At 34.5% G+C, this 21,744-nt stretch overlaps 2 protein-coding genes across 9 annotated transcripts; both read left to right on the plus strand.

Annotated features, from left to right (window-relative positions):
• Positions 1–2,367: 2,367 nt before the first annotated feature.
• LOC18043214 lies at positions 2,368–21,632 on the plus strand. Of its 6 annotated transcripts, none has more exons than XR_002906057.1 (5): positions 2,368–2,591; positions 2,908–3,335; positions 5,302–6,724; positions 20,587–21,079; positions 21,464–21,632. XR_002906057.1 is itself a non-coding variant. In XM_024186493.1 (4 exons), the coding sequence occupies exons 1-4, from the start codon at positions 2,486–2,488 to the stop codon at positions 20,967–20,969; spliced, it is 2,340 nt and encodes a 779-aa protein (XP_024042261.1). In that variant the 5' UTR covers positions 2,368–2,485; the 3' UTR covers positions 20,970–21,171. The 6 variants fall into 6 exon arrangements, 4 of the variants coding, with proteins under 4 accessions (XP_024042261.1, XP_024042259.1, XP_024042260.1 ...); XR_002906058.1 differs by lacking the exon at positions 21,464–21,632 and adding an exon at positions 21,235–21,367; XM_024186493.1 differs by lacking the exon at positions 21,464–21,632 and having other exon boundaries at positions 20,587–21,171.
• LOC112099257 (phosphoglucan phosphatase DSP4, amyloplastic-like) lies at positions 16,993–19,652 on the plus strand. Of its 3 annotated transcripts, none has more exons than XM_024186494.1 (5): positions 16,993–17,074; positions 17,164–17,239; positions 17,346–17,390; positions 17,771–17,876; positions 19,362–19,652. In XM_024186494.1, exons 1-5 carry the CDS (start codon positions 17,049–17,051, stop codon positions 19,478–19,480), a joined length of 372 nt encoding a protein of 123 aa, XP_024042262.1. In that variant the 5' UTR covers positions 16,993–17,048; the 3' UTR covers positions 19,481–19,652. The 3 variants fall into 3 exon arrangements, with proteins under 3 accessions (XP_024042262.1, XP_024042263.1, XP_024042264.1); XM_024186495.1 differs by having other exon boundaries at positions 19,365–19,652; XM_024186496.1 differs by having other exon boundaries at positions 16,998–17,074; positions 19,329–19,652.
• Positions 21,633–21,744: the final 112 nt, after the last annotated feature.

Consider the following 21,744-nt stretch of genomic DNA (forward strand, 5'->3'; position numbering starts at 1 on the left):
TATTATAAGACTTTATGTAATATCTTTATATAAAGTATTATTGAAATAACATTACTTGTTAATTACATTTATTTTAATGCTACTAAATATATTTCTAATACTAAATGTAAAAGTAAAAACAAAATGTAAAATTGTAAAGGTACAAACAAAATGTAAAATTGTAAAGTAAGAGAATTAATACATAATAATTTTAATTCCAAAATTACTTTTTAATTCCAAAATTACTTGTATTTCTTTCATTTTTTGATGATTTAAAATATTCATCAATTGATTAGATATAAAATAATTTAAAATATGAAGAAATATCACAACTTGCAGATTACTTGTTACATAATTACTTATCCATTAAAATTAAATTAAGGGTGAAGATTCTAATATTAAATCCAATGATCCCATCATTGATTGTGGGATTTTTATTTATTATAATATAAATCTTCGTTTATCAATTAATTAAAAATATAAAAATCTATATTTACTTGCAACATGAAGATTACTTGTTATGATTTAAATGGCTAATTTTTTATTCACTGTATCAAATGAATGGTAAACAGAAAACCCTAACATCCAAGAGTCCACAACAATCCTATTATCAATATTGTAAAAACTCATAAAGTACTATAAAGAAATCCTAAACAAAAAATTCAGAGAATATGTATGTTAAATGAGTGTTAAAAATAATATATACTTCATAATCAATTATACAATGGTCCTTAATATTATATAAAATAATGAGTATTTGGATATAAGATATTAAATTTTATTAAAACATGTGTGATCAAGTATTTTTTAGGTTATAAGAAATGTCACCAATGAGTTTATTGATGTACATATGACATTCACTTAAGTATATGTATTTAGTTGTGTTATTTATTAGTGTTATTTATTAGTGTTATTTATTAGTGTTATTTATTAGTGTTATATTATATAATTAATTTTACAATTGCAACTTATTTATTTTATTTGTATTAAATAACCTACTTTATATTATATTTTATAATTAATGTTAATAGATTTTGGAAGATTTATTTAAAAAAGATTATCACAATACAAATTTAAAGGAGAGTTGAAAAGTAATTTTAAATAAAATATGTTCTTTAAGTGAAATTGCTTCAAACATTAAGGGTGGTCACAGTTATTTTACAAAATTTCTCCCCCCCTTGACTGGTTAACAAACTGTTTACAATTATTTTTTAATTTTTTTCCATAATCTTTTTCTTTTACTTTTTTTTTAAATAAACAAAATCGGTTCTATTCCGGTTCGATTAAACCGAGTCGGATCGGAAATGAATTTTACGTTCCGTTCGATCAACCGATCCGAAAAAAATTTGGTTAGTGCTATCTTTTCCACTAATTTTTATTAAGGTAATAATATATAAAATAAACCTCAATTTCCTTACAATCAATCCCATAAAGTCAGATCCACAACTAAGTTTGTGTTGACTTACACATGTCGGCAAACAAATCTGGCGCGTATTAAAGAAACACTGTTTTCTATTTGCTATTTAGGTTTCTATCGCATAACTCAAAACTCAATTTCTTTTCTTCACGAATAAGTTTATAGTTTAAAAAAGGGTAAAAGTTTGTTTAGTCCCTATATTATGAGGTTAGTATCTATTTAGTCCCTGTATTTTTAAAAACACCTCAAAATGTCCCTGCTACTAAATATTGACACTTACGCCATTATTTTTTTTTTATTTTTAACTTGCTTTTATAATATTACATTTTTACAATAATGTTTCTTTTTTGGATACTAATAAAAAATTAAATTATCAAATTAAACTCAAAAATAAAATAAAAACAAAAAAGGTATATATTAATTTTTGTGGAAGCTCACGTATGTCTAAAAAATTAATATCGTAAAAAATTACATTATCAATTTTTTTAGAAAAATTAATATTTTAACTCAAGAGTATGTTCCACAAAAATTAATATATATATATATATATTTTTTTTTTTTTGGTGTTAAACTGGTAATTTATTTTTTTCTTTTTAATAATGTCTAAAAAAATTATTATAATAGGGTTATTTTTTTCTTTTTAATAATGTCTAAAAAATTATTATAATAGGGCAGTATTATAAAAATAAGTTAAAAGGAACAAAAGATAATGGTAAAAGTGTCAATAATTTAATGGTAGGGATGGTTTAAGGTATTTTTAAAAATATAAAGACTAAACGGACACTAACTTCAAAATATAGGGACTAAACGAACTTTTACCCTTTAAAAAAACACGACTTTCCCAATTGAATTACTCGTTTCTTTCTTCACGAATAAGTAAAAGCCTTAAAAGGGAAATAATTAACTTATAGTTTAAAAAAAAATAAAAAACACGAGTTTCCTAATTGCAGACGCGGCGTATATATATTCTTTTATTCGTCCTTGTTGGGCACACAGACAAAGTAAAACCACTTGACGGGGTCGACGAGGAGTTAAGTTGCGCGTAGACACACACACACACACACACACACACTCTTCTTTTCACAGTCAATGGAGTTCAAGTTTCGAGAAATTGACGACAGAACGACGCCGTATCGGTCTTCTCCTTCTCCGTCTTCTCAGAGTTCGAGCTACCTATCTGATCAAGCATTGCGAGGTCCGTTTACATCTATCTCTCAATCGTCATTATCCTCTATTTGGTTACTAAACGCCAAAAAAAAAAAAAGAAGAATATATTCTTTTCAAGAAAATAGCTTTTGAAAAAAAAAAAAAAAAAGGTTCAGCAAGTAGTTTAAACACGCTTTTGTTTACATTGTTTGGCTGAAATATATAAAGGTTCAAGATTATAGACTCTTGCTTTCGATAGTGTTGTAATTTTCAGAATTGCTATGTACTGTGATCCAAATGCTGCCTTAATTTTTGTTCAAGATTATAGCTTGCCATCTTGATCCAATATAAACAATCTCTGTCAGGTAACTACTCAATGGACCCCAATTTCTTGAACAATCCAAGACACTTTTACACAATCCAGCGCGAGATTGAGAAGCAGATAATCAGGCACGAAATAATCACCCATGAAATTATCACTGCAGAAGTTGAGCGCCGGCGATTGCTTGAAGAAGAGGTGAGAAGGGAGCTGATGATTGAAAGAGAGATGGCAATGTATAGAGCAAGAGAAATGGGGCTGTCAATTGATGACAGGTTCTCAATGCAACTACACACAAGTTACCCGTTAATGCACCAGTCCAACAATTGCTGGCTTGAGGACCGGTTCCCATTTCCTTGGAATCCCAGCATGGGATTTGGACATAATGGACTGCCTCCTAACTTTTTGCCTCATTTTTCAAATGGGCCTTGGAGTGGCTTGGAGGTTAACAAGAAGGATAAACTGATTATGCTGGTCAGTGTTCAATTTTACTTCTTCACATAGTCTATTTATTTATTTTTTTTGGTGTCAATGAGTATATTTGTCTTAAATATTGGTTAATGATTGTATTATATGGAATCTGGTTCGCTACAAGTTTGGTGGAATTGATTCAATCAGGTGCTAGATTTAGAGGCATGTGAATGATGTGCGTCTGATTTTGGCATCTTGTCTTTGAGTTTTGCTGTTATTGACAGGGTAGGTGCATCCAGGTTTGCTACCCATGCATGCACTAATCCTTCTACTTGTGTGGGCTGTGCATCAAAAACTCAGTCCTAAGGGGGCATTATTGTGATTGATCAAGGAGAATTTTCTCCCTTGGTTACCATAGCTGCAATTTTTCATTACAACTATTTGTTATAGTGGCATTACTGTAATCTGGGCAGAAAATAACCCGAGATTGATGACTATGCTGATTCCTTAGATGTTGATTTTTGGTGCCCTAGTTTACTTGGGGAAGTCTACCCTGTACATAAACAGCAGACTCTTGCACATTCCTTGGGTTACATCAATATACAATGAAAGCATGATCCATTTGCACCATGTAGAATGAAAACAAACCTTGACTGGATCATGCTTTCATTGTTTATTTTCCTTGTGCGCTTTGTCCTATTACTCTACTTTTTCTGGTATTTTGTGTCTAACTGAGGTTATAGTTTAGGTGCTGAGTGGTAGATGTATCATGGATTACAGTAGATACTAAGTTTAAATAACACAATATAACAAAAAAGATTGCATTTCTTGTTATTTTTCTGATGCATTCTAGCACTTCCCTGTGGACCATTGCTCATTTTTGTTTTGATACTTGTGAAACTTGGTAAGTCTTGTTTTGATTTGTTAGAATTTTAGATTTTGGATCTATGAAAATTGAAAAATAAATAGAGATTAAGTGAGTTTGTTTCATGTTAGTTTCTTCATCTGCTCCATTTGAAATACTCTGTGGTGACATTGTTTCTCTTAATCCCTTATTCATCAAAGTTACTCTTTACATGTCCATTTGAATGGCTTCATCCCACACTAACCTGCATTTGTATGTTATTAGGAGGTTATTGCTTAGAGATTCCCATCCATTCTTAGTGCTATTAGACTTGGTCTTGATGCACAGGTGACAAGTTTGTTGGGGAGTACATTTGGATTCACTATCTTGATTTAGTTCCAAACATATAAGCATTTGGTTATTTATGTTGGTCAAGTTCACAAGTTCAGTTTGCTTGGTCAACTCAAGTAGACGAGAGAGTTGTGCAACTCTTGACCATGCGTGCAAATGCCATTGTATGTGGCTTTAAAATTTGGGCAGTGAGGACATTTGATCCCCCACAGCCTGGAATCAATGTGTGTCTGAAACCTTTTCTGAACGAAAACACGGAGCAAATGTGAGCTTGTCGCAAGCTAAGGTTCCAAGAGAGGTTACATATGTTTACCATGAAGTGTCATATGAACTTGTACAGATTGATTTCTGATGTTTCTTTTTCCCGGTAATTTCTTATTTTAAATCTTATTGCTTGTGTTCGTGTATGTGCGTTGGGCTGGAGGCTCCATTGAAATGCCGTTTCCTCAAATTATGAATTATAATGCTCGTAAGTGTTAATATCATCTCTTCTTCTTGTCCTGCTTATTAAGAAAGTGTTTCAGAATCCTTTTCAAACATTTTCCTTTTTTTTCTTGTTTTTTGAAGGAAAGATTTTCGTAGTTCAGTGCTGGAAATGTTGTTAATTAACAAGGATTCTGGTTGTATCAACTATTTAAATATACTTCTACATTCCGTCCTTTTATGAGAATTCACAATTTAAAATAAAATTTGTGCATTATTATTTTGTAAACAAATTCTTTCATCTGTACTGCACTGCAATAGCAGATGATGGAGCTCACTGGGAATATTTTTCATTTTTACCATTGATGTGATAACTAATATAAGGCATCATGGTTTCTGTATCGTTTCCAGCCTAAGCCCGATTCCAATACTTGTGGATCAAAGAAGAAAGCTGCCACACCACCTGCAGGTTCTGGAGAGCTTCCTTCAACGAGTTCAAACAAATCCAAGGAGTGGAGTTGTGTCCTCTGTCAGGTCAGTGCTACTACCGAGAGAGATCTAGATGTGCATCTCCAAGGTAAAAAGCACAAGGCCAAGGAAAAACTACTTAGAGATTTGAAGATGTGCATTAACTCCACTTCAAAAAAAGCTACGGAAAGCAGAGATAGTGCTGACCAAGAAATGAAGCCTAATGTAGAAGATCAATCAGTTAAAGCTAATAAAACTGTTGTTGGTTTAGACCAGAAAGTGGAGGGAGGTCAACCCCTGCAGGTTAAGCCCAATTCCAATCCTTGTGGATCAGATCAGAAAACTGCTACCCTACCTGCAGGTTCTGGAGAGCTTCCTTCGACGAATTCGAACAAGCCCAAGGAGTGGAGTTGTGCCCTCTGTCAGGTCAGTGCTCCTACTGAGAGAGGTCTAGATGAGCATCTTCAAGGTAGGAAGCACAAGGCCAAGGTTGCAGGGCTACTTAGAGATACGAAAAGGTGCAGTAACTCCATTCCATCCACGTCAAAAAAATCTACAGAAAGCAGAGATGGTGTTGGCCAAGAAATGAAGACTAAAATACAAGAGGAATCAGTTAACCAGAAAGTGGACGGTGGTCTAGATGAGCATCCTCAAGGTAAGAAGCAGAAGGCTAAGGAAGAAGAACTACTTGGAGCTCAGAAGTGGATAAAAAAATCCACAGAAAGCAGAGATAGTGCTGGCCAAGAAATGAAGGCTAAAGTAGAAGAGGAATCAGCTAAAGCTAATAGAACTGTTGTTGGTTTAGACCAGAAAGAGGAGGGTTGTCAAGCCCAGCAGGTTAAGCCCTATCCCAATCTTTGTGGATCAAAGCAGGAAGCTGCCACACTACCAGCAGGTTCTGGAGAGCTCCCGCTGACGAGTTCAAAGAAACCCACAGATTGGAGTTGTGCCCTCTGTCAGTTCAGTACTACTAGCAAGAGAGATCTAGATGAGCATCTTCAAGGCAGGAAGCACGAGGCCAAGGAAGAAGGACTACCTGGAGATCAGAAGATGTGCAGTAACTCCACCTCAAGAAACTCTATTGAAAACAGAGATAGTGCTGGCGAAGAAATTAAGGCTACTGTAGAAGAGGAATCAGTTAAAGCTAATAAAACTGTTGTTGGTTTAGACCAGAAAGTGGAGGGTGGTCAAGATGAGCATCTTCAAGGTAAGGAGCACAAGGCAAAGGAAGCCAAGCTAATTGGAGCTCAGACCACCTCATCTTCATCAACATCAAAAGAATCTGGAAAGACAATTAGACCAGAAAGTGGGTTTAGACCAGAAAGTGCTGGTCAAGCAATAAAAGCTAAAGTAGAAGAGGAATCAGTTGAAGCGATTAAAACTGTTGTGGGTTTAGACCAGAAAGTGGAGGGTGAAAAAGATTCGGAGAACAAAAATGAGGAGCTGCCAAAGAAGGACCCGAATGAAAACACTCGGAAGACGACAAATGGAATACCGACTGCAGAGACGATGAAGAGAAAACTTCCCCTTAGGGAGAATTTCGAATTCTGGTGTGAAGTTTGTCAAGTTGGTACTCACTCTGCTGTCGTGATGGAAGGTCATAAAAGGGGGAAGAAGCACATGGCTCGGTCTAATGAATACAGGAAAAATAATGAAGCCGTCCCCCTCACCACCAGCACAACAATTGTGACACCATCAGAGCCTACTGAGAATGTTGAAGGTGAAGCTGTAGTGGTCGAAGAATCAAATGAAGAAACAAGAGATTGTATTATTGAGAAGGCTGAAGATGAAGAGGTGGTGGTCTATAGAGGCAGATAAAGTGGGCCTGATGCAGCAGACTCCTTGTTATGCTGAAGGTAAAGCTCCTAACTTTTCTTTTGCTCTTGCACTTCATTATGAATGTTTTAAATTTCAATGAACCAGTTGCAACTTGCTTTATCATTTTAAAACTCGGAAATTACATTAATAAATTTAAATTCATTCTTCCATCTCATTATATATGGATTTGAAGGTACTGATTGATGAAGCCTATAAATTCAAGCAACAATACTGTAATGGGGATCATGTGTTGTTCTCTACTCTCCAGTCATTGGTAAAAAACTCCAAAAATGAAAACCAGACACTGTTAGATCTACTCTTTGAAAGTGCTTCATATATGCATGGTTATGACATTGGACTCTTCGGCTCAAAGCAAATTTTTCTTGATCATGACCTGACATTAGTTTATCTTTTGCTGGCAGGTAGTTGGCGGGATATCACTAACCACAACTTATGCAGAAGCTTCCTAACATCAGCGGTGGGTCCAGGATGTTTGATCGGATCAGCTAAATTATTGTATATGTTTGTGTGAATATTTACAAAGGAGTGAAAAAACTAATATATTAAATATCAAGAACCTCGTTCTGAATGAGGTTTACATATATAATTTGTAAAATAAACTAATAATTAAAATGACAATTTATCCTTTTAACTCGTAGAGATACAACCTTAAATTCCTTAAAATCCTGTTTAATTCAGCTCATTCAGAGGGAGACAATCAGACAAACCTTATTTTATTAGAGTGAACTGCGAAAGTACTAGCTTGACCAGAGAGATTAATGTCGTAGTTTGCACATATGTTTAATTGCAATTCAATATATATTGGAAGTGAACGTGAAAATGGACTTAATAATACTAAGGGAGACAATTCGTGGAACACATAATATCCGCTACATTGCTACTACCTAATAATTTCAGAACCAATTAACAGTCACCTTTATTGGAAAAATCCACTATGATTACAAGCAATCCCATCACATACATGAACAGTTAAATATACGCATCCGTAATTAGATATCACATTAATCAACCACATACATTTCTTGGTTTCTAAGCTCCACAATTGAAATTTCATGAAAAGGTTTCTGCATCGGTGCCTTATTGCGAGCGATAAATTCGTTGGACACGAGTTGCATTGTAGGTCGAGACTTTGGTTGAGAACGCAAGCATGAAAATGCTACTGTTGAAACAAGAATGATATCCTGCCTAATCTTCTGATCCACCGGAGGTGAGAGGCGTGGGTCCAACAAATCAATCAGCTTTATATTTTTATCCAATGATGAAGATGATGATGAGAGGATCTCTCCTGGATGCTTTCCCATTAGTACTTCTAGTGCCACCATTCTGAAGCTATAAACATCAGATTTCTCCGTCACAACCATGGTGTAGGCAAGTTTTGTATGAAAACAAAAACCTTTATCAGTGATGTTTTCTAAGTAATAACAAGAGCAATTTGTTTATATTTTTGAGCTTCTGCAGCAAGGTATGACAGAGAAACATATGTTTTTAACTGATATCTAAAGTGTATGTATTTTTTTTAAAAAAAAATAAGGAGTTAAACGGGCACGCAAAGTTCAAATTAATTTTTCAGCTCCTTATCTATTCTAAAATTCGAACTTAAGTAGCTAACTAAATAAAACTGCTTAAAAATTACTTAACAGAGTGTATACAAAAATTAATTAAAAGAATAATTAAAGAAGCAGAAGAAGAATAGCGAGAAGATTACCTGGAGCAATATATCCAGAAGTGCCAGCCAATAGAGTTCGATTGGATGAGTCAAAATTTAATAATCTAGCAACGCCAAAGTCAGCAACAAATGCTTCTAATTCTGAGTTGAGTAGAACGTTGTTGCTTGATATGTCGCGGTGAACAATTGGTGGTGTGCAGTGATGATGCAAGTATGACAAAGCATGAGCCATGCCCTTCACAATGTTCACCCTTTTAGCCCAATCCAAACCAACAGCTTCCTCATCTGTGCGTAGAACACAAAACAAGCTTCCCATTTCCATGTACTCATAGATTAAGAACATGCATTTCCTGTGCAAACAAAACCCGTAAAGCTTTACGATATTTCGATGCCATATTTGGGACAGTAGACGAGCCTCATTCCGGAAACTCTCGAGGGAAGCTAACTCCTCAGTTTCTGAACGGTGAAGCTTCTTCAAAGCAACTACTTTTCCACTGGGCAGTCGTGCTCGGTAAACGCTGCCATAGCCTCCGGTTCCAATGCAGTATTTGATATGGAAATCCTCAGTAGCTTCAATCATGTCTTGAAATGTAATTCTACCATCGTAATTCCAAATTGCAAACTCATCAGCGCACTTGGTAATTTCTCCTGTCTCAGTTGGTTCAACTTTCTTATCCCTTCGTCTACGGACAAACAAGATTCCAAATATTAAGGCAAGGAATGCGGACATAGGAAGAATAATTGCAACCAATCGAGTGGCAATCTTTTTGTCATTGCCTTTGTGATGTGGTGGTGGCGCTTTTGCCGAAGTACTTGGGATTTCTACCTCGAAATTGTTGCCTGATACATATAAGAGAGGCACTTTTTTGACAGATTCAGGGATGCTACCGGAAAGATTATTCATGGAAAGGTTCACGGTATCTATGCGTGGAATTTCTCCAAGCTGGGAAGGTATTTTACCATTAATCAAGTTATGGCTTAAATCAAGATAATTTAGTTCTTGAAGTTTGCCAATCTCTGACGAAATGCTTCCGCTTAACAAGTTGTTTCCCAATATTAATATCCGCAGCTTTGAGCAATTCATGAGTTCTTGAGGAATTGGACCATCAAGTTTGTTGTTGTACATATTTAAAGTAGTTAGCTGAGTCAAATGACCCAGGGACGAAGGGATTGGACCAACAAGTTTGTTTTCGGACAATTTTAAACTTCTCAATCTCTTTAAATGGCTAGGTGTTGAAGGAATTGAACCTTCAATTTCATTTCTGGACAGGTCAAGAACTTAAAGAGCCTTCAAACTCCCGATTCCTAATGGGATGGAACCATTAATTTGGTTCCAGACAATAGCCTGTTAGGAAATTGGTGGGTGAAGCAGACACGCACCTAAGTTGAAATTGGAAGAAAAATAAAGAACAAGCACAATAGACGACACTAGAAATTACGTGGTTCAGCTTTTAGCCTACATCCACGGGCGAAGACAGAAGGAAATATTTTACTATTGAAAATGAGTTACAAGTATTGTAGTATTTTAGCTCACTTCTCAAAACCCCAATACACCCAAACTCTCTAAATCACTATAACAAGAGCTTATAAATTCAAGCTCTCTAAACTCTCTCTCAACTGCTAAATTGCTCTCTGAATGGAATGAATTTGCTCATTCTCTTTGTTTCTATTTATAGAGAAAGCTTTGGCACTATTCATCAATTATATATATATATTTTTTTCTTCTTTTTCTTCTTTTTCTTCTTTCTCTTGTCAAAGTCGTGTGCTTCGTTTTTTTTCAAATTTGCTGCAAAATTCTTCTTCTTTGAACAAAATTGTTGCTGACCATCTAGATGGCTGCTTTATACCATCTAGATGGCCACTTTATTTGACATAGCCAAAGTAGTTAGCTGGGTTAGATGACCTAGAGTGGGGGGGATATTACCAACAAGGGAGTTAGAAGACAAGTTCAAAATTTTCAATTTGCTTAGATGACAAAGAGTTAGAGGGATATTACCAACAAGGAAGTTAGAAGACAAGTTCAAAATTTTCAATTTGCTTAGACGACCAAGAGTTGGAGGGATATATCCCCCAATGTAATTATCAGATAGATCCAGGCGGACGAGATTCCTCAATCTCCCCATCTCTGAAGGGATAATTCCTGTTGCGCATGTGATTTATGAAAAACGAGATCAGTATTCACTATCCTCATAGCAATAAAATTTATAAAGAAATCCTCATAAAAAAAAACTTCTTCAATGTTGTAAAAACAGACGTCTGCTTCAAGCATGAGCACGACTTCATACATACATACATAAATACATATATATAGTGAAGTTTCGTAGCATACCGGTAAGCCTGCTGGAGGGCAGTTCAAGAGTTTGGAGCATTGAAAGGGCAGTAATTTCAGATGGAATGCTCCCAGAGAGAAGATAATTTGAATGAATTTTGAAACTTTTGAGGTTGGGAAAGCAAGAGAAGTTGAAACGACCAAGCTCTCCTTTCATGTTATCATTTTCATACCAGAGTAAGCTGACCCTGATTACGCTTCCCGCTGAATTGCAACGGATGCCAGTCCACTTACAATGATCGGACGTGTAGTTGCCCGACGTTGCCCAATTGTCGTACCACCAGCCTGTAATCAGTAAAGCTTCTCTTTCTAACTGTACGGGTGACGACAATAATCCAGCAGCTGATGCTATTACAAATATTGTTTTATCACTTATAGCACCAACATTAATTAAAATTAAAATGACCACCAATCTCGAAACAGAGGATGCTGATGCCATGTTTATAATGGTTTTCGGTTGATTGAGCTATATTTGATTCTCAGCAAAGCGTTTATATAAGAATTAATTGTTTTGCAACCTCCCAGTGTTAATTTCCCATACGCGTTTTCAAATAGTGTGAGTCAAGGTCTTCTCTAGATGGATTCAATCATGGAGATATAACCTTATTGGCTTGTATTTTGTGTGGTGTAGATCTATTTGAACAACATTGCAGAAACATGAGATAATATGGAAAATATTAGAAATAATTAATAGCATTATTAAGATATTAAATATTAATATGAACAGAATGTGTGATTTGACAGAATAATCAAAATAATTTTTTTTTATTTTTTTAAAATAGTTACAAAAGTCCTTTTGTAACACACAAACTATGGAAACTCACGGGCTATTTCTAACATCCATTTTAATCTTTATTTATTTTTTTATAAATTTTTTTTTAATGATTAACCTTACATATTTTTTTTAACTTTAATAATGCCATATTATTTAATATTACAACTGCCATTCGAACCCGTGCAAAACATGAAGACATATATATATATATAACATTAATAATGCCACATTATTTAATATTTAATTTTGAAGGCCACTTTTTAAGTTGAGGGCAGGGAACCACTACGATTCCATAACACGCTCATCTAATCACCTTGACTATAAGACTTCTCCTAGTCGGCAATTATTTGGAAATAATGTCTTGACATATGCTGCGGAAATTAAAGAATGAAGTAGACTTTACGAAGTCAAGGTGTTTTTCTAGTCTACATATTTTAATTTATGTGTAGAAAATTAGAAATATTCAATGTATAATCTGATTCTATACAAAGATTAATGCCCTAGGATTGTGATTGAAATACTATAAGCAGTTTATTTTATAAGTTTAGATAAAAATGAAATTTGATGGCTTTGTTAAAAGTTATTTTTTTTTTATAATTTTCTCTATTTTGACTGTAACTTTTAAAAACAAAACAGAGACTATTTTTATAAGCAACTTATTAAATAAGTTGCTATATCTTTTTAAATGTTCATATTATAACCTTAATATTTTAAGAAAAGAATAATTATATCTTACTTTTCTATAAGCTTTAATATATAAATAAAAGACAATTTAAACTCATGTTTATTTTAATCATTAAATAATACAGGATCTTAAAGTGCGGATATAAAGTAGTTTTTTGGTACAGGACCTTAAAGTGCGGGAAACATTAGGAAAAATTTTAAAACCGCGGGATTTTAAAGGCTTAATACTTAAAACACTTAAACTGCACGGTTTATGCGTTTTCTCAAACGTTCCCGCACTTTAAAATTCTGAATTAGAATATTTTTATATGTGTGTGTGTGTGTGTGTGTGTGGAGGGCAAATCTTTGACTACCTCCGGCTTCAAGGACCTATACAGTAACTCTTAAATCAAAGGGAGAAAATAGTTAATTCAATCTGATTGAATATGAATTGATATTCACCATATGATTATTACATAAAGATTGAGCCTTAAGTGTTTTACATTAAGTAATATTGCACACCTGTTCTACACATTTAGACAACTCAGTAAGAATTATGCAAATGACAACCAAATCCAAACTAGCTAGGTGCACTATTATTATTTATCTTTGCTCCATAAATATTAGAAAGATAGAGGAGAGGAAGAAAAAGAAAAAACTAATTTTGTAGTCACAAATTAATCTTATGCTCTGATTTTGAAGCAAATCTGCTAAATATTTGAGGATCCAACCATGAAGCATGTCCACTTCAATCTTTCGCTGCACTGCTAACCATTATGGGTCGTCTTCTATTGCTGGCTGTATGTCTAAGCAATGGGAACCTGCTCCAATTTACACACTATTAATTATGTTATCCAATAATTTAGTTAATAATTGAACACTTATTTTTTATTTTATAGAAAAATTTACATACTCTTTCTTGTTGTCACTGCTATTATATTGTCTGATATCTTCCAAAACTCTATAATCTCCCCCCCCCCCCCCCCCACCAAAAAAAAAAAAGAAGAAAAAGAATAAGGCATATAATTAAACGGGTAACTTCGATAGAAAAGAGTGTACAAAATTTTTAAGCTTAATTGCCCCTCGCTGCTATAGGGATCACGAAGGCCATTAGGTAAAATAATGTTGCTACCAAATCTCTTTAAAACCACTCTTATATCTTGCAAATTAAAAAGAAATAGAAATCAAACAACAATTGAGGTAAACTTTATAATTAAAAAAGAAAATATATTTACTATTTCTTAATTTTACGATTGCTGAAAGTATTCATTAATTGGAATGCAAAATAAATTTGTATCAAAATAATATTGGCATAATTAATATTTTGGTCAAACGAGATCAAAATGAATAAAATGATGCAACAAATGACACGACATTAATCAAAAGATGTAAGTAAGTTAATAATATTAAAATTTACTTTCTCCATAAGATGCTCCAACAACGATAATGGGAGACATTTCGGCCGATAAATTTTTCCTTGATGTGTAAGAGAATCTTTGCATAATCTGCCAAAGCTTGAGCAGAGTTGAAATATCCACGAAGAGTTGCATTCTTTAGGGCATCTTTGCTTGATACAAAAGGTACTGATTTTCCATAGAACCGATGCTGCATAAAAAATCGAATTAAAAAAAAAATCCATCACAACTTTTCAGTTCATATTGTAGAATATTCTGATTAAGATTTGTCTTTATTATTATTATTTTGTATGCGAACTCTATTTCAATTATTATCAAGCTAGCCTGATAACAGATTCTTTACTTACCTCTATGTAAACTTGCAAGGCTTTAAATCAATGAGCATTATCAGTAAGCCATCCAGTGCCACCAAGGTCATCATCAAGACTACTCTCTTCACCAAGATATGCCAATATTGGCGCCGCCGTGGCTCCGCCGCCGCCCCAATGTTTGAAGTCACATATCTATGAGAAAAAGTTAAATAACTTTGTGGATTATAGTTAAAGTGATCAAGTATTTGATCATAATAATAAGTTTCGAGATCACCCTCTGGTTCTGAAGTTAATATTTTTTTACTAGGGTTTAGAAAAATAGTCCTTCCACGCACAACACCAAGCTTTGGGATGTTCTTTAATGGTGAAGTGGAAGCAAAAGCAAAATTTGTGAGGAGAAGAAGAAAATTAACAGTAGTCTCACACGAAAGGGTGGCAATTTATTACACGAATTTGTGAATTAGACACTAACACATCATAACGAGATGATTAATTATCATGTCAAACCTGTGTCCTCTTCACTAATAAATTCGTATTGCACTTTGACTTCCCCACGGGGGATTCTTTATTTTTTATTTTTAAAACAAAACAAATGCATGCAACTTACCATAAAAAGATGAATGAACACTAAAGACTGTGCAACGCAACCCAGAATGCAATCATTAACCTCACAAAAAATGGACCCTGAGATTCACTGTAACAACGTCATTAGTATTTTTCTCTATCAACGTCATTAGTATTTAATTATATCTATTTTTTTAAATCCTAATACATAAATAAAGACAATTTAAACTTATGTCTATTTTAGTGATTAGATAATAAAATAATTCTTTCATATTTAAATTTACCAAACTCCGAGCAAGCTACTTTTATAATCATCAATTTATTTTATTCGCACACAGAAGTAGTTTATTTCATCAGCCATCTGAATTTCAAACTGATCCCAAGTCATGATTGGAATTGCATTGGATTGTCAAATAATTAAACAAAAGTAGCTATTATGTGGGAGAATAAGAATAGGTTCACCTGGAGCAATACACTCATAAGCTTGGCTACTAATAAACGGAGCATATAAGGATAAACACCCAAGTTTTGAGAGATACATGTATATGGAGGGCAAATTCTTTGTCTCTCCCCGGCTTCAAGGAAATGGTTAAATCAATGTGATTGTATATGAATTGATATTCCCCATATGATTATTACATAAAGATTGAACCCTTTTTATGTGCTTTACAATAAGTAAGCACACTTGTTCTACACATTAAGACAACCCAGATTAAGAATTATGAAAATGACCAAATCTAAAACTAGCTAGGCGCACTATTATTTATCTTTGCTCCATAAATATTAGAAAGATAGAGGAGAGGAAGAAAAAGAAAAGACTAATTTTGTAGTCACAATATAATCTTATGCTCTGATTTTGAAGCAAATCAGCAAAGTATTTGAGGATCCAATCATGAACCATGTCCACTTCAATCTTTCGCTGCATTACTAACCACTCTGGATCATCTTCTGTTACTGGCTGTATGTCTAAGCAATGGGAACCTGCTCCAATTTACACACTATTAATTATGTTATCCAATAATTTAGTTAATAATTGAACACTAATTTTTTTATTTTATAGAAAAATTTACATAACGTTTCTTGTTGTCACTGCTATTATATTGTCTGATATATCTTTTAGAACCCTATAACCTCAAAAAAGAAAAGAAAAAAATGTATAATTAAATTGGTAACTTCGATAGAAGTTTAATTACCCAGCGCTACTATAGAGATCACGAAGGCCATTAGAGAAAATAATGTTGCTACCAAATCTATTTAAAACCACTCTTATGTCCTGCAAATATAAAAGAAATAGAAATAAAAAAAAATTGAGGTAAATATTAACCATTATACACTAACACATCATAACGAGATGATTAATTATCATGTCAAATCTCTGTGTCCTCTTCACTAATCAATTCGTGTTTGCACTTTAACTTCCCCACGGGGGATTCTTTATTTATTTATTTTTAAAAATAAGTGCAAAATTTATTCCACCGAGTATAATCAAGGGGTGCCCGTCAAGACTTAGATGGTGCAAATAATTCCACCAACGGATATGAAGATCCCAAGTTGGTCAATGATTAGAATGCTGAAAGCAAGCAACAGCTGCAACATGGTTACACAGTCATATCATCTACAAGCCAAACGTGTGTCCGCCCAATTAGACACCATAACCTCTCACGAAAAATATCATCACACAAACATGGACCCTGAGATTCACTGTAACAACGTCGTTTTCTTTATCAAAGGCTCCCAGTAGCCGCGCCCCACCCCCCCTACCCCACACGCACACACAAAAAGAAAACTATATAGATCTTACAAGAACAACGAAGTCATTATGCAAACTAGAAGAAAGTGTAGATTGATAGGCAATAATTGAAATAAGATGCGAAATTATTTATAACACAATTAACAATTCAACAATCATACGTGTTGATTTATTTTCAATCTGACTTGGACACTATGTTATATTTTATTATCTTTTAATAAATATCTATATATATATATATATAAATAATCAAAAAATTATATAAAATTCACCATGAAAATAAGGAAAACGAAAAAAAAAAAATCAAACGGTCTTATTACACACACACACTTGTCTGCTTGACGATTTGCTCTGATATTTTCCTTTCTTCTTCAATCAATGAACTGTCTACAGAATCTTCCAAGGTCCTCTTTTTCTTCTTCTTTTTTTAATTTTTATTTTAATTCTCCTTTAATTCGTTTTCATTTTTTAATTTTTTTGGTTAATATTTCAGATCATCCGCTTTGCCTTTGCAAAGCTTCAGATTCAATCAACGGAAGCCTACTTCTTCTTCTTCTTTCAATTCTCTGGTAAAACGCAATATTTTTTTGTCGTTTTTTCTTCCTGTTAATACTTAATGCTTGGGCGTTTTGTGTGTAATGGAAATGGAGTCTCGTGTCTGATTTATTATCGCAGGGAACGATGAATTATGCTGATCTAAATCGACGTATCACCGTTAAGGTAACTATATAATATTTTAATTTCAAATTCATTTCTTTCCTTTTTTTTTTGTTTTTTAAAAGCGTAATATTAGCTTCAACTGTGATGCTGTTCAGTACAGTGCTGACATTTTTATTCATAAATATCTTCAGATATTTCATAATATGGAATATTCTTCTTTATTCTGTTCTATTTATTTACTGGTTTTAATGTACATTTTGTCGAGGAGTTACATACGCGAGTATAAAATTAACTTCAACTGATAATGGTAGTCTGATTATGCCATTAGTTTTATCGAGTCCATGTTGATTCAGTTTGTTGTTTGATTTTTATGTGGAACTGTTACTTGATTATACATGAACATTCACTTGTGCAAATTTGCTGATGAAATTTATTTACGGGCAATTACTGGTTCCACCTCTAGTAAGGAGACATCTGATAGCTCTGAAGTTAAGGAGGAAAAATCCGAGATCTATAGTACTAATATGACAGAGGCTATGGGTGCTGGTAATTTAACTCACACTATGCTCTAATTTTGATAGTAAGGCAGTTGTGGAGACCCTTAAGTGGGAAAGGATGCTTTCCATGTTAAAGGCATGTCTATTATTGTGGATTTGCAAAATTTATATGGAATGTGATTAAATGATGTTTGTATATTGTATTATGTGATTGAAGCATGAATTAAACGTTTTAATGTTTCATTCTAGAACTTCCCTGTGGACCTTTGCTCGTTTTTGTTTTGATACTTATGAAACTTGGTAAGTCTTGTTTTGATTTGTTAGAGATTTTCTGCTGATGGACAATTTCAGAAGAAAGCAGTGACAATGCAGTGCTTACTAATTGAGGGTAGCTCAAAATGATAATTTTAGATTTTGGATCTATGAAAATTGAAAAATAAATAGAGATAAGTGAGTTTGTTTCATGTTAGTTTCTTCATCCGCTCCAATTGAAATACTCTGTGATGAGATTGTTTCTCTTAAACCCTTATTCATCAAAGTTACCCTTTACATGTCCATTTGAATGGCTTTATCCCACACCAACCTTGATTTTTATGTTATTAGGAGGTTGTTGCTTAGAGATTCCCATGTCCATTCTTAGTGCTATAAGACTTTGTCTTGATGCACAGGTGACAAGTTTGTTGGGGAGTACATTTGGACTCACAATCTTGATTTAATTCCAAACATGTTAGCATTGGGTTATTTATGTCGGTCAAAGTTCACAAATTCAGTTTGCTTGGTCAACTCAAGTAGACGACAGAGTTGTGTAACTCATTGACCATGCGTGCAAATACCAATGTATGTGGCTTTAAAAATTTGGGCAACGAGGACATGTGATCCTCCACAGCCTGGAATTAATGTGTGTCTGAAACCTTTTTTGAACGAAAACACAGAAAATGTGAGCTTGTCACAAGCTAAGTTTCCAAGAGAGGTTACATATGTTTACCATGAAGTGTCACATGAACTTGTACAGATTGATTTGTGATGTTTCTTTTCCCGGTAATTTCTTATGTTAAATCTTATTGATTGTGTTTGTGTATGTGCGTTGGGCTGGAAGCTCCATTAAAATGGTTTTTCCGCAAATTATGAATTATAATGCTCATAAGATATCATCTCTCCTTGTCCAGCTTATTAAGAAAGTATTTCATAATCCTATTCAAACATATTCCTTTTTTTTTTCTTTTTTGGGATGGAGATATTTTCCTAGTTCAATGCTGGAAATGTTGTTAATAAACAAGGATTCTGGTTGTATTAACTATTTGACTATACTTCTACATTCCTACCTTTTTTGAGAATTCACAATTTCAAATAAAATTTGCACGTTATCATTTTGTAAACAAATTCTTTCATCTGTACTACAACAGCAGATGATGGAGCTCACTGGGAATATTTTTCATTTTTACCATTGATGTGATAACTAATATAAGGCATTGTGGTTTCTGTGTTTGGGTATCATTTCCAGCCTAAGCCTGATACCAGTGTTTGTGGATCAAAGCAGAAAGCTGCCACACCACCTGCAGGTTCTGGAGAGCTTCCTTCAACGAGTTCAAGCAAACCCAAGGAGTGGAGTTGTGCCCTCTTGTCAGGTCACTGCTACTACCGAGAGAGGGCTAGACGTGCATCTCCAAGGCAAGAAGCACAAGGCCAAGGAAAAACTACTTAGAGATTTGAAGATGTGCATTAGCTGCACTTCAAAAAAATCTATGGAAAGCAGAAATAGTGCACCAAGAAATGAAGCCTAATTTAGAAGAGGAATCAGTTGGTGCCAAAAAAACTGTTGTTGGTTTAGACCAGAAAGTGGAGGGTGGTCAAACCCTGCAGGTTAAACCCAAATCCAATCTTTGTGGAACAAATCAGAATGCTGCTGCACCACCTGCAGGTTCTGGAGAGCTCCCTTCGACAAATTCAACCAAAACTGAGCAGTGGAGTTGTGCCCTCTGTCAGGTCAGTGCTACGACCCAGAGAGGTCTGGATGAGCATCTTCAAGGTAGGAAGCACAAGGCCAAGGTGGCAGAACTACTTAGAGATAAGAAAATGTGCAATAACTCCACTTCATCCACGTCAAAAATATCTACAGAAAGCAGAGATGGTGTTGGCCAAGAAATGAAGACTAAAGTACAAGAGGAATCAGTTAAAGCTAATAAAACTGTTGTTGGTTTGAACCAGAAAGTGGAGGGTGGTCTAGATGAGCATCCTCAAGGTAAGAAGCAGAAAGCCAAGGAAGAAGAACTACTTGGAGCTCAGAAGTGGATAAAAAAATCTACAGAAAGCAGAGATAGTGCTGGCCAAGAAATGAAGACTAAAGTAGAAGAGGAATCATTTAAAGCTAATAGAGAGAGATCCAGATTAGCATCTTCAAGGCAAGAAGCATAAGGCCAAGGAAGAAGAATTACTTGGAGATCAGAAGATGTGCAGTAACTCCACTTCAAAAAACTCTACTGAAAGCAGAGATAGTGCTGGCCAAGAAATTAAGGCTACTGTAGAAAAGGAATCAGTTAAAGCTAATAAAACTGCTGTTGTTTTAGAACAGAAAGTGGAGGGTGGTCAAGATGAGCATCTTCGAGGTGAGAAGCACAAGGCGAAGGAAGTGGAGCTAATTGGAGCTCAGAAGATGTGCACTTCCTCATCTTCAACAACATCAAAAGAATCTGGAAAGACAATTAAGCTTACCAAAAGCAGAGATAGCGCCGGCCAAGAAATGAAAGCCTAAACAGAATCAGTTAAAGCTATTAAAACTGTTGTGGGTTTTGACCAGAATGTGGGGGGCGAAGAAGATTCAGAGAACAAAAATGAGGAGCTGCCAAAGAAGAAGGCGTTGAATGCAATCACTCAGAAGACAACAAATGGAATACCAACTGGAGGGATGATGAGGAGAAAACTTCCCCTTAGAGAGAACTTCGAATTCTGGTGTGAAGTTTTTCAGGTTGGTACTCACTCCGCTGTTGTGATGGAGGGTCATAAAAGGGGGAAGAAACACATGGCTCGGTCTAATGGATCTAGGAAAAATAATGAGGCCGTCCCCCTCACCACCCGCACTACAATTGTGACACCATCAGAGCCTACTGAGAATGTTGGAGATGAAGATGCGGTGGCCCAAGAATGAAATGAAGAAACCGCAGAGAGTGTCATTGAGAAGGCTGAAGATGAAGAGGTGGTGGTCTATAGAGGCAGATAAAGTGAGCCTGATGCAGCAGACTCCTTATTATGCTGAAGGTAAAGCTCTTAACTTTTATTTTGCTCTTGCGCTCCATTTTGAATGTCTTAAATTTCAATGAACCAGCTGCGTGTTACTTTATCATTTTAAAACTCAGAAATTACAATAATAAATTTAAGTTCATTCTTCCATCTCGTCATATATGGATTTGAAGGTACTGAATGATGAAGCCTGTAAATTCAAGCAACAATACTGTAATGGGGATCATGTGTTGTTCTCTACTCTCCAGTCGTTGGTAAAAAGCTCAAAAAATGAAAACCAGACACTGTTAGATCAACCATTTGAAAGTGCTTCATATATGCATGATTATGACATTGGACTCTTCGGCCCAATGCAAATTTTTCTTGATCATGACCTGACGTTAGTTTATCTTGTGCTGGCAGGTAGTTGGTGGGATATCACTAACCACAACTTATGCAGAAGCTTCCTAACATCAGCCGTGGGTCCAGGATGTTTGATCGGATCGGCTAAATTAAAATTTTTTTGTATATGTTTGTGTGAATATTTACAAAGGAGTGAAAAAACTAATATATATTAAATAACGCGACATTAAGAACCTCGTTCTGAATAAATTTTATGTATATAATTTGTAAAATAAACTAATAATTAAAATAACAATTTACCCTTTTAACTCGTACAGATACAACCTTAAATTCCTTATTTA

Source organism: Citrus clementina, unplaced genomic scaffold, assembly GCF_000493195.1.
Source record: "Citrus clementina cultivar Clemenules unplaced genomic scaffold, Citrus_clementina_v1.0 scaffold_4, whole genome shotgun sequence".
Lineage (NCBI taxonomy): Eukaryota > Viridiplantae > Streptophyta > Magnoliopsida > Sapindales > Rutaceae > Citrus > Citrus x clementina.

Coding starts and splice junctions, on each gene's coding strand:
- LOC18043214 (XM_024186491.1), top strand. CDS start 2,486: ATGGAGTTCAAGTTTCGAGAAATTGACGACAGAACGACGCCGTATCGG. Junction 3,336..5,301: donor AGGATAAACTGATTATGCTG/GTCAGTGTTCAA, acceptor TATCGTTTCCAG/CCTAAGCCCGATTCCAATAC. Junction 6,749..19,649: donor AGCGATTAAAACTGTTGTGG/GTTTAGACCAGA, acceptor AAACTGTTGTTG/GTTTAGACCAGAAAGTGGAG.
- LOC112099257 (XM_024186494.1), top strand. CDS start 17,049: ATGAACTGTCTACAGAATCTTCCAAG. Junction 17,391..17,770: donor ATCGACGTATCACCGTTAAG/GTAACTATATAA, acceptor ATTTATTTACGG/GCAATTACTGGTTCCACCTC. Junction 17,877..19,361: donor GACAGAGGCTATGGGTGCTG/GTAATTTAACTC, acceptor TGTGGATCAAAG/CAGAAAGCTGCCACACCACC.